This window comes from Brachyistius frenatus, unplaced genomic scaffold, assembly GCF_029030835.1.
Source record: "Brachyistius frenatus isolate BFR_SWC_R1_liver_20210118 unplaced genomic scaffold, ASM2903083v1 Contig_31, whole genome shotgun sequence".
Taxonomy (NCBI): Eukaryota; Metazoa; Chordata; class Actinopteri; family Embiotocidae; genus Brachyistius; species Brachyistius frenatus.
The window spans coordinates 2869366-2882020 of NW_027210630.1; the positions used below are offsets into that span (position 1 = coordinate 2869366).

At 42.3% G+C, this 12655-nt stretch overlaps 1 protein-coding gene across 10 annotated transcripts in view; it reads left to right on the top strand.

Annotated features, from left to right (window-relative positions):
- The window catches only part of mctp1a (multiple C2 domains, transmembrane 1a), a 129075-nt gene that overhangs the window by 93333 nt on the left and 23087 nt on the right, over positions 1 to 12655 (top strand). For all 10 annotated transcript variants that reach the window (XM_069699880.1, XM_069699881.1, XM_069699884.1 and 7 more), the window contains one exon: positions 8648 to 8704. In XM_069699880.1, coding sequence (XP_069555981.1) covers positions 8648 to 8704 — 57 coding nt within the window. The remainder of the gene's footprint in view (positions 1 to 8647; positions 8705 to 12655) is intronic.

Below are 12655 nucleotides of genomic sequence, written 5' to 3' on the forward strand. Positions count from 1 at the left end.
TTGTTAAAGATTAGCCCCATTAATGCTGCTTTTCTTGCTGCTGTGACAGTTGTGCTGAACAGAACAGAGCAGCACGGGCGACACAAAGAAAATTCTCTGACAATCATTGTCCCTCTTGTCTCGGTGTTGCAACCTTACTGCCTTAGGATTGGTGGAATGTGATGAACCTTCTCTCCTCCTTATCCAACTCTGTGCCTCTTTCAGTGGTGATATCACTATCTTATGTCAAAAAAGACTTTTAGATAGAAGTAACGTGTGATATAGGCATTCATTATTTTCAGCCATTTGTGTTTGCAAATGCTGTACACACACACACACACACACACACACACACACACACACACACACACACACACACACACACACACACACACACACACACACACACACACACACACACTTGAACTCACACATTCAGACACAAGTATCCCCCGAGTCCTGTCCCTGTTTGTTTTCAGACAGTTTCCCAATCTGAGGCGGTGCAAGAGGGGGAGGGGGGAGGGGGGCACAGCAAGAGCACACTGTATCTGTGTTCTTCACTTCCTCTCCTGGTCCCCTGGATTCCTCTTCCGAGTCTTTATCAAGCTGAAGTCATGGACGACTCACTGTTTCCCTCTTGCACTTGGCAGAGAACTGAAAAGAATAGAAAAGAAAACAGGGGGAAAAGGCTTTCTAATTACTTTAAACAACACACCAAATTAAAGCATTGTGCTGAGCCGAGCAAGGGTCAGCATCCGGAGCGCTGTGGTTTTCCAGCAGTCTGGGGTGAGGGTAATGCCAAAGGAATCTCTGCTGAACTCACTCTGAAGGGGAGAGAAAGAGTGAGGGGGGGAGAGAGAGAGAGAGAGAGAGAGAGAGAGAAGAAATGAGAGAAAACGAAAGCATTCACTTGAGTACAGACTTCCTAATGAACTAGCCTTGCTTCATCTGATCGGTTCAATCTGCGGACCCTTTACACCGCAACCACAGTCCATAGCCCTGTCTATAGCAAAAAAACAAACAGTGTTCTCTACAAACGCTGTAATTCACCACTCAGGGTCACTGACTGTTGTGTGGTTACATGCTGCTTTGCAAACAGATCCCGGATCAGCGCTCCTTACCCTAGCCCCAACCTTGACCAGTACCTGCTAAGCAGTCAGAGCGTCCTTAGAACAGCGATTAAAGGAGGCACTGCACCAGCAAGGTCCCCGACCTCCTCTCTTATCATGTAGCACTCTGACCCGTGAATGCTGACTCTTCAGCACTGTTAGCTGACCTGTATGTCATGCTGTAACATGCTCACTGAAACAAACAAACAAGAGGACCTTTTATGCTTGTGAATCTAAGCGTAGGATGATACTGCTTTTATTTTGTCATTCAAAGCGGGTAATATATAATCAAGGAAGACTCATCTTGTCTTTCTTTATTATTGTAGAGTCCCCTGTTTTTGGGAGGTGGAGGAGCATTTTAATGACATGACTCTCTTCTTTACATCTCTCTCTTATTTGGAAACCTGCAACATTTTAGAGCTTAGATCCATCCAAAGCCTGCCGCAAAAGAAGCTGCCGGTAGGCTGGGCTTGGCCAACTAGAGGAAAGGCAGCTCTGCTCTCGCACGCAGGCGCGTCTCTTTTCATATTTGCATGTTCTATACACTGCTGTGCCTCTTTGCACTAGTGTATATGATGGGCGCTGAGATTAACAAGCAAGGATACATCCCAGTAGAAATCCTTCCTTGCCATTCTCTTGGCCCAGAAAATCCCTTACCAGATGTTATAAAGGTGTTAATTTCAATGCAGGCTGTTGTAGAGGGTACATACGGAACATGGTGATGTCTCCTTCTACCACAGGATGACGGGCAATTAGGCCTCGTCACACTGGAGGACCATCCTCTTTATCCCATGCTTCAGACCATTTCATTGATTCACCCAATGGATCCGCCAACCCATTACGGAAGAGAAGACCTTAATGGCCTGAAGATACTTCACACTTACAGACATGCCTCCAGTGGCAAGAGAGCTGACTTCTTTGAACCCACTGTATATCCTGAGTAAAACAGCATTTCCATAAAAAACAAATATAGAGTTTAATCTCCCTGAAAGAGCTTTGTTGGCCATTAAAATAGAATAATTCACTATGCTGTTCTTATTTTCATCATTTTATATATTTTTTTTAATTCATGTAGTTCTACTACTAGTAGTTTCATCTTTACTTTCCTGACTGAAGTGCACAGTGTGACAGTGGTGTATTGTTCATTAGTGTAAACAGAATCTAGCTTATTTCTACCACAGTAATATTGTGTGATTTTATTTGAACATTGCATCATTTCAAGAACAAGACCTCATTGCCATTTTTATCTATTCTATTTTCTTCCTAATTTTGCATCTCAAAAAACTTTTCTGCTTCTTTAAACACACTGTGCCTTGACATCTGCCCTCATTAAGAGCCATGCACAACACAGGTAGAGAAGAGTAAATATTAGGAGAAGCTGGAAGAAAAGGAGGAAACGCTGCCTATTATACCTCAACTCCTCCAGACAGTCACACCTTCACTTTTCCCCATAGAACCGCAACTCTGGAAAGACACGGAGAATGAGAAAGGGAGATGGAGTGGGAGCAGAAGACAGAAAAAGACAGAGAGGCATTCACAGAGACGGAGGCACAGGAAAGCAGCGGTGGATGGCAGGCGCTCCTCAGTGCGGAGTCAGACATGGCAGTTGGTGACAGGTGACAAAATCAAAAGGTCATGTCACTTTTAACTGGGAGCGCCTGTGCCCCGCTGATTTCCCCCGTGTCGCCCCGGCATCACCACGCTCATCTCTGCTCCTCTCGCTGCCTCTCGCTGCCTCTCTGTCTCTGCTAAACTGGCAGATAGGATGGCAGGCTGGCAGGCACAAAGACAGGCAACGGGCATAGTTTGAAGCGGGACGGGAGCATCGGGAGCATCAGGGATGCCACTGCAGAATCCTCCCAGCCTCCCTTTTCATCATGTTGTCTCCCCCCCTCCTCATATTTGTCTCACTCCCTTCATCACACTGAACCTTTGTAACTGTCTGTGCTCTTTGCTAACAACGTCAGCAGTTCAGGGTGTCTGCCTCAGTGCTTGTTGTTGTTGTTGTTTTGTCTATACAGTACACCCACTGTAGCTGTTTTTGAGTTTTTGAGTTTAAACCTTGAGCTTAAGTCTGCCCATGTCTGTATTTGTGTGCAATAGACTGAACATCATGTATGTTACCAGCTCTAACACTCTTTTGCTCAACTGAATACGACAAGACAGTACTATTAGACTGAGAAAGACATGCATTGTATCAATGTATTTACTTACTCTCAACAATGCTAGTGGAGCCTTCAAAACTATGACTTTGAATAGCTGCTTAATCTCCGACTAAACAAACTGGCTGATTTATGTCAGCAAGCAAGCGATGAGAGATGTACATGAGTTAGCCATGTCGCAGTACTACCGAAACTCAAGCTTTTTCCAATGCTCACAGATTTGGTGTTGCTTTTATGAATATGGAGCTGGCCTTCTCAACCCCACCACCAGCCTCCAGCTGCGGCAGCACCCGAGCCTCACCCCTATCTGGCCCCCTGCTGGGTGAGCCCTGGTTTGGGCAGTGCAGATGGAAGGGCCCCCCTCTGAGGGCCACGGCTCTGACAGCTTGTGAAGGGCCCGCATGGGTCAGCCAGGCTCAGCCTTATCAGACACACAGCTCTCCCCCACTCAGCAGAAACTGTGGTGTTGGCAATATGCACACACATACACACGCAACCACATACACTCACGGACAGTGCATACCAAGTAGGGCCTTGAGATCCCCCAGCCAGCCACTCGGCCAAACCTCAGCAGCTGGAGAGGTTAAAACCCCCTCACGTATCAAAGAGGGAAAGCAGCAGGAGGACGGAGGAAGGGAGGGGTAGAGGAATGGGAGAAAAAAGAAGGAAAAAGTATATCTTCATGTTCTCCGGGATCTCTGCCTTGGCGTCAATTCCCCCTGCGGCTGTCATTGGGAAGGTGAGGAGGGGAAATTGTGGAACTCAGTCCGGCCAGGGAGAGAGAGGGGCGAATTGAGAGGTATTTCAGAGGAAGGGTGAAAATAATGTGGCTACTAGTTCAGGTTGTAGAATTTTACCTTCCCTCTGTGGAGTGTGTGTGTGCGCACTTCTCTCATTGATCCAGACGGGTTCTATTCAATTTTGCTTCCATGAAATCCATCCACTCAAAAGTACAGTTTTTTTTCCTGCCCTGTCAAGTTGTGTTTGAAATCTCTTGAATTCCATGTGCCCATGTAGTGTAGTTGTTCAACTACAGATGAGTATATCTAGTTGGTTAATATTTCTTTGGTATATTCTTTCCACAGCTCTAAACTGGTTTTATCCTCAGTTAACAACTTGTTTGAGCTCTTTTCACTTTCTCAGTACATTCCTTTAGGTGCGACCATACTGCTAATTCATTGCACTGTTGTTGAGTTTAGTTTATTTAATATTATTCTATTTTATTTTATTGTATAGAATGTGGATTTGTTTGAATTATATTCAATATTTTTGCCCTGTACATGCTGCTGAAACGTAAAAATGTCCCTCTGAGGGATTAATAAAGTATCTATCTATCTATCTATCTATCTATCTATCTATCTATCTATCTATCTATCTATCTATCTATCTATCTATCTATCTATCTATCTATCTATCTATCTATCTATCTATCTATCTATCTATCTATCTATCTATCTATCTATCTATCTAACCCTCCATCACTGTAAGACAAGAGTTAACTTTATTTAAGTCTGGGGAGTAAGGAGGATACAACTGAACATAAATCAAGATTGGCCCATTTTAAATTTACGATACTATACTCTAGCTACTTCACAGTTATAAATTCTACAATGATTTAAATTAAAGGGCTTATAATCACATTTACTATCACACTCACCATAACACTACAGAGCCATGTATCTGGCATCAGAAGAGCACAGTGATAATCCCTTGTGACCCTACACTAGGGAACACACTAGGGGTGCTGTTGCCCTGTTGATGGTGTTCAAGAAGCTTCTTGTGGATTTTTGGTCTACCTGATAGACCGTTCTTGAAAAACTTTTCTAATCTTCAATAACATCCTAATCTCTCTAATACAATTTTATTTGTATATGTAATCATTATTTGTAAATGTAAGATCCCAACACCCTTTGAACTTTTTGTCTATTTGAGATTCCTCTTTCTTAGCAGATTTATTTTCAATTTCAGCCCAGGTAGATTTTTAGCTAGCACTGTGTGCCCCAGCTGGTGCAAACCAACAAAGATCTTGCCATGTCAGGATGAATTGAAATTAGTGCTAACATCAAGTTTCCAAGCATACAAAAGAGTTCCAGATTTTAAGCCATCAAGTATGAATCACCAAAGCAAAAAACCTGAAGGATGCATTGAATAATTCTTGACACCAAAACAAGCGGATACTACACCACCTCCACAATTTGGTTGTGCTTCTCTATTGTTTTGACTGCAGTCTCCTTAAAGATGAAATCATTTACACACATCATCAAAACCTTGAGTACGGAGGAGAAGGTATTTTTGTTCAGAGTAAAAAGATGATTCACAATTGTTTTTACACTTGCCTTCAAAGCATAGCAATTCCTCTTTCACAATATGGTATTGTAGCTTGATGAGAAGCACAGTCAAAGAATAAAAAGCCCATGTGATGGGATGTGAATGCAACATAAATATAATTCTTGCAAATCAATCTTTTTAGGTTTAAGCCAAGGCCAAACAGATGCCTTCATACTTTCAGAGCTGTTTGAACTCTCAATGTCATTGTGCTCACTTGCATTCTTTGTGTGCATTTTATATTATTACCATCTATGTATGTATTTATGGGGCACAGTGTAATCTGTAAGAGTAGCCTGCATCATCCCTGTATCATTTGAATAGGTCTGAATATGTTAATCCCCACCTCAGTAGATATTGAATTGACTGGAGCAGCTCTGCAGGCAACGCGAGCCCTACGCGATCCTGTCGACAGCAAGGCTTTGATGCTGCCGTGCTGTAATGATAGTAATTCAAACAACATGATAATGGGGGGATAAGCAGACAAATGATATCATACACCAAACAGGTCTTAGAAAAAGGAAAGAATGAGACAAATAGAGGGAGAGGTATATGGATACAGAGAGCGAAAGAAAGATGTTTGGAATTCATCGACTGCACTGAAGTAATTTATATCCTCCCTTACTGAGACAGTAGCTCCAGTGAACGCATTTAGCCGTGGCAATCTTCAGGGCAGATGACATGTTCCATGTCTTTTTATTTATTAATTTTACACTGTGTCTCATTGCAGGAAACATGACTTCTCTCTGTAACCAGAGGCGATAGAAGGGAGAGAGCAGAGGGGAGAGCACGGGGAGACAAACGACTCTATCATTCTCTCTGTCTCTCTAGGTCATGCTTCTCCAGCTCGCTCATGCTCATTCCTTTGTTTAAAGTTTGGAGCATGTGCCAGGCATGCCCTAGTAAAGCCTCTGTGTGGAGGATTCCATTATACTTGTGCTTTGGCATGGGTGAAAGGATTTGGGAGGAGCCATGATGACTTTATAAACAGATATAGTTAATTTGTTGAGAGATGCCAGAAGGCTTTCATTTCTACAGTATCACATCTTCATCTTTTGCCTTGGCTCTGGTATTTGTTTAGTTGAGTGCTGAATGTGTTCTGTATCAATAAAGAGATCAAATGTGAACAGTCAAGCTTATTTGTCTAGACAGTGATGGAGTCTCAGTGAACCGGGAAACCAGTTGCTATACAGTTAAAATGAGGAGTTTCATCCATACATGCACAACACTTTGCCCTAGTGATTCTGAGCTATTGATAGACACACACACAAACGCACACGCACTATTGATTCTACCCTCTCAACTCTGCTGTTCTGAACTCCTCTTTGTGTGGGAAGCATCATTTACATAAGAGGCTTATGTCAGCAGCCACATAGTTTCCCCCCCCCTTATTCCAATGAAAAACAAAAAGGACAAAAGCTATTGTCTTGTTAAGTAATGATTTTTGGATTTCTCCAAACTAGTTTGAGCTGTTCTGGAGGTGGTTAGGGGGGTTGTGGGGATGTTGGAGCTGGGTGAAGTTTTTTTTGTGTGTGGTGGTGGTGGTGGGGGAGTGATGGGGGGTGGAGCCGGTAACACCATGCAACAATGAGAGTAGATAAACGTTGAGGTTGACGTGTGACTGGCACAGAGAGGCTGGATAAGATGCAGCAGTAACCTCTGCTCTTCACTTTGGTGGCATCAGACTACATATTTGAATTTGGGAATGTTCACAAAGACACAGTCAAGTATTGTAGCTGTATAATTAAACACAGCAGACCAAGCTGCTCTTGTTGGTTCAGGGTTTTTCTTATAATACAATACGTTTATGTATCAGCTTGCTTTCACATATGGATCGGGATCGGGATGTAAGGTACTGCATTTTCTATGAAGCCATTTTTAGATCGACAGAGCGATAGATAGATAGATAGATAGATAGATAGATAGATAGATAGATAGATAGATAGATAGATAGATAGATAGATAGATAGATAGATAGATAGATAGATAGATAGATAGATAGATAGATAAGTACTTTATTAATCCTGCAAGGGGAAATTTTTTTCGCTACAGCAGCATGTACAGGGAAAAGCAATGAAAATGACAGAATAAAAAATTGTGCTAGTAAAAATTTTTAAATATAAAAAAAAAATTGAAAATGCACATTATATACAAATAAAAATTGAATAATATCAAACTAAACTAAACTTAGAATTTCAAGTTCAATGTCTCTTAATGTGTGTGTCAAAAAAAAAATCTATTAATGAATAGGAAAATCTACCACCTGCATGCACCACAGCTGTAAGGAAAATGTGTCCATCTGTGCCTTTGTGTTTGTTGCTCTGAATGTGTACACACGTGTTGCACAGGATGTCATTTTTCTTCGTGTTGTACATGATATCTCATGGTGTCTCTGGGCTTCAGACTTACACCAGCTCCAGTTTCATCGGTCGTGGACCACTGAAGCAAATAGTTGCTGTTCTTTGTGACTTAATCTCTGTGCTTCAGGCGTTCTTCTTTTCTTCTCTCATGGAGCATCACTCCGTGAGAGAATGTGAAACGATAGATGGGTAGATGTTTGGGAACTGCAGGTAGAGGTGAGACACAAGTGCAAAGGTTAAGGAGGTCAGAAGAGACCAAGCAGAATCAGAAGAAGAGGAGTTAGAAGCTGTCTTGTCCCTATGAATGGTATAAGATTTGAATGCGTTTGTGCAATGCGATTTGAGTGGATGAATAGACTTTAATCTTCTGCCCGTTGAAATTCAAAGCCAGAGTATTGCTTACATTTCCAGAAGTGTCAACATTATTTGAACAACAGAGGGTTTCTAAAATTAAATTCTAATTCAGAACCATTCTGAAGCTTATGACATATTAGCACTCTCAAATCCAATAGTTGTGCTATCTGCATGCTTCCCATACTCATTAACAAACTCTTGCCAGACATAAGCATAACCAATCAGCTTTAATATGCCTCTTTGGCTGTTCTGATGATGTTAACCCTGTGTTATCTAATGTTTATCTGCACTATAGCTGTTGCATAAACATTTTGATTTCTCCTTCTCGTTTTTCTTCTCCCTCTGTTGGAACTGTCAGCAAGCGGTGGAGGACCTGCTGGAGGATGAGGATGAAGATTTTGACAAAGATGACAAGGTAATTATGTCTTGTGTCAGGGATGCACTCAGACACGCGCATACACACACACACACACACACACACACACACACACACACACACACACACACACACACACACACACACACACACACACACACACACACACACACACACACACGTACACACACTCTGCCTCAGGAGGAGTTGACACTGCTTCATAGACCGGAAACACAAACAGACTAACGAAATGACTCCATCTTCCCCTCCCATCTCCTCCCCTGCTCAGTTATTCTCACTGCCGGAGGCACAAACACATGTTCACAGATTGCACAACCTTTTAACCTTTTGAAAAGTTTTCTCTGTAGGTGTATACATAGTACATTTCTCTCCTTTCCTCTGTGGTTTGCCTTGTTTTGGTCTTGTAGTGCATTTTGATGCACTACTCTAGTATTTCCTTTCTGTGCTGAATTTACTAACATTGTGCTTCAGCCCTTCTTCCTGAGAACATGCGCCCATATAAAGTGCTTAGTTAGCTATTTAGGTCCATTCACTGCTCCTTTATGTCCCAGTAAAACAGCATCTGGGCTTGTCCAGACACTATCAGGTAACAACAGGTGGCTGCTTTACTGCCTCCGCTCGTTTACACTGTAGGAACAGCTACTGAAACAAATGCCACTGGATAGGATACAGTACCTTGTCAATGTTCCACTTGGGAGTGGTAATTGAAATGGCACAGCTCTTTATCCACCCACTGTGTTGTCTTTTGGTTTTTTTCTTGTGAGTCACTTTTGAAATGAAAGCAATTTTCTGTTTGATACCGCAGTCTGATGAGTCTCAAACAGTGTAAAACAAGGACAACATTATAACTTGAGTGAAGTGTTTTACTGTGAAAAGCATGAACAAGACTGAAATTACTTGAGCTGACACTTGATGCCTCACAGCCGCACTCTAGCAATATAAAGGTTAGTAGGCTCAGATGTGGTAATTTGCATGGTCTGGTTTGGCAATCTTTTTAGAGGAAAACTCTAGCTGTTTGGAATGGTAATTATAAAAGACTTTGACCAAAAGCAATTTGATATGTGACATCTGATATTGCTTGAGTACACTGTATGCTGAATTATGCAACTTCGATATGTCCTCCCATTTTAATAAGGTTTGTGAGTGCATGCCTGCAAAAAAAGGGTTAAAAAGCAGATTTTTTTTTGTGTGTGTGCAGATGGTCAGACAGTCATCCCACTAGTAAGGCAGCCAGTCAAGCAATCAGTCAGCCAGGCAGCCCGTTGGGCGATGAGCACATAAAGATATGTGAGCATTACATCCTCTCCCACAGTGATGCAGAAGAAAAGTTTCATGGCTGTGAAGTTCCAAGGCTGAAATATACAGGGGGGCAATGACTGAAGATATGCACCGGCCAACCTTGAACCTTTTTTACCCCTTCTTTACGTCTGTCCTCTTTCATTGCTTTTCCTACCGCCTCTCAGGGAAAAAAAAAATACAGACATTTGAAAAGCTGCAGATTATATGAAATACATTTTGGACTTTCATATTGAAATGAGGTGCAGAAGCAGCTTGTGCGGCCTCCGTCAGATTTGGTGCCAAACTGATTATTCAAAATAAGAAGGCCTTGCTCTCTGTTCACACAGGGCTGGGATGCTGGATAGCACTGCTGCCACAAAGGCTACAATTTACCAACTCTGGCTTCATACATTTTGATCTATTGCTCCCCTCAACTGTTAGCATTTCATTTGAGCTGTAGGGAAGTTGAAAGGGGGGCATTTTTCTTTTTTCTTCGCCTACATTTCTTTTCCCTCCCACTCTCCTTCTACCCTTCCTTCAATTGTCCCCTTCCCTACCTTCTTTTTTTTTTCTCATTCTGACACATACTCTCCTCCCTTTGCTCTCCCTCTAACCTGGTTAAGTGCAGAACAAATGGAGTTTCAAGGCTTAGCAAATTTGTCTTTTACATTGGATATGAGGTCTTTTACTTTGCATATGAGCTACAGCTTCAGATCGTATGAGTAAGTATGAAGGACGGGTCAAAGGAGGCCTCTTTTATGGCACAGGCCTATAGGGGAGAGCAGGAAGAAGAGAGAGAGGGAGAGAGCAAGAGAGAGGCAGACGAGAGGAAAAAAAGATTAATAAATGTGCCAAGGCCTCATTTTAATTGAACTTGAAGCATATGTTGCAAGTATGTACAATCCGTCCCAGATGTTTACTCCGGCCATGTGCATAGCTCTTCCCAGTGCACCACAAGGCAGCTATTAGCTGGATAACCTTTGCTCCAGAGGCTAAATGGGGTATTACATGGCCAAAAAGTAGAGCACCTGTTTTTCATTGCATAGAGGACCCCTTGCAGGCTTTTTGCCTTGGATCACCACATGTGTTTTGACTTAACAGATTGTTGGGCCGACGTGAAAAGTGTCTTTCTTGTGAGCAAGTACTGATATTAGTCACTTAATCTCAATGAAAGTCCAGCATCCAGACTAATTGATGGGGACGGCTGAGTTGTTAAAGCCAAGCAGGCAGGCACATGAAGGGTGAAACAATGTGAGACATTAACTAATTTTTTTTCTGCTTCTCTCTTCTTTCACACTGTGAGTTTGTGTGTGTGCGCTGACTTTCAGCAAGGAATGTTGCTCAATATCTATTGTCTACATGCACACACACAGACACACACACACATGCCTACACACATTACATATGGTAGCAGTATAGTGCCCCAGTTTTTAACCTCCATTTTCACTAAGACTAATTTTAAACATGGTTGCAAGCTGCAGATTCTACCATTCACCTTCAAAGTATATCAGGGATCCAATGCATAGATGTAAGATATAAAGTTATTGAAATTGTACACATGGAAGTAACACGTGTTGTATATATTCCTCACAAAAAGATCTTTATCTTCACTGTAATCTAAGACTAGTTTTTCATGACATAAAATATGGAAAACAGAGTTGAAATCAAAGACTCTGGTCCTGGTTGAAAGCAGAAAGCAGCAATGTCAATGTCATGTTATTAGTTACACCTGTGATTTTCTGCAATGACATGTCAAAATATCTGGCTTGAAAACTGTCTCTAAAATGACATGGATAAGTATTCATTTTCAAGTATCTATGACTTCCTGTCACTTCAATCACCCATCAAGCCCAACACAAAGCAAATACATGCCTATTCTTTTAAATCTGTCCTCATTATTTAAAAAAAAAAAAGTCTCCTGTAGTACCTTTAAAGACCGCTTTAGCATCTTCATACACAACTCGAGACTTAACCAGTGTGAGAAAACATGTTACTTATTCCAATATTTACAGGCTGCTTGCTGCAGGGGCTTCAGTGTATAATGTTGCCTGTGATGTTTCCTCTCACCTGTGGGCTCGCTGTCCAGAGCCGGCATGAGACGATCACCTTCAGGCTCTTCATGGGTGCGAGTGTTTGTGTGCGTAAATGTGTTTGTGCATTTCTGTGAGCGTCTCACGTGTATGTGTGCGTGCGCGCAGCTCAGCTGCCTCCCAAAGGGGGGGCTTACTGGAAAAATGGAGAGAGAGAGAGTGAATGAGAGAGAGACAGACTGAAGGAGTGAGGAGATTACCCTCACACGGTTGACTGGTCACTGAAGCGCTTGTGCTCCGCTCAGCTAGGCTCCACTAGCCTCAGGAGGACCTGACACAGATAAGATACACACTGCAATCATGTCCTGCTCACGGGCTTACTGCTCGGTGCACTCCCTCTCTCTTTCTGCGTCTGTGTCTATCTATCAATATCTCGCTCACACACACACACACACACACACACACACACACACACACACACACACACACACACACACACACACACACACACACACACACACACACACACACACACACACAGAGACACAATCGCACCACATGTACCTACAAAAAAATATTTTTCCTCTCTTGGTTCTCACTAAATTTCTCCTGATAGTAAATATAAAGCAGACATTATTCTTTAGCATGAACACATTGACTG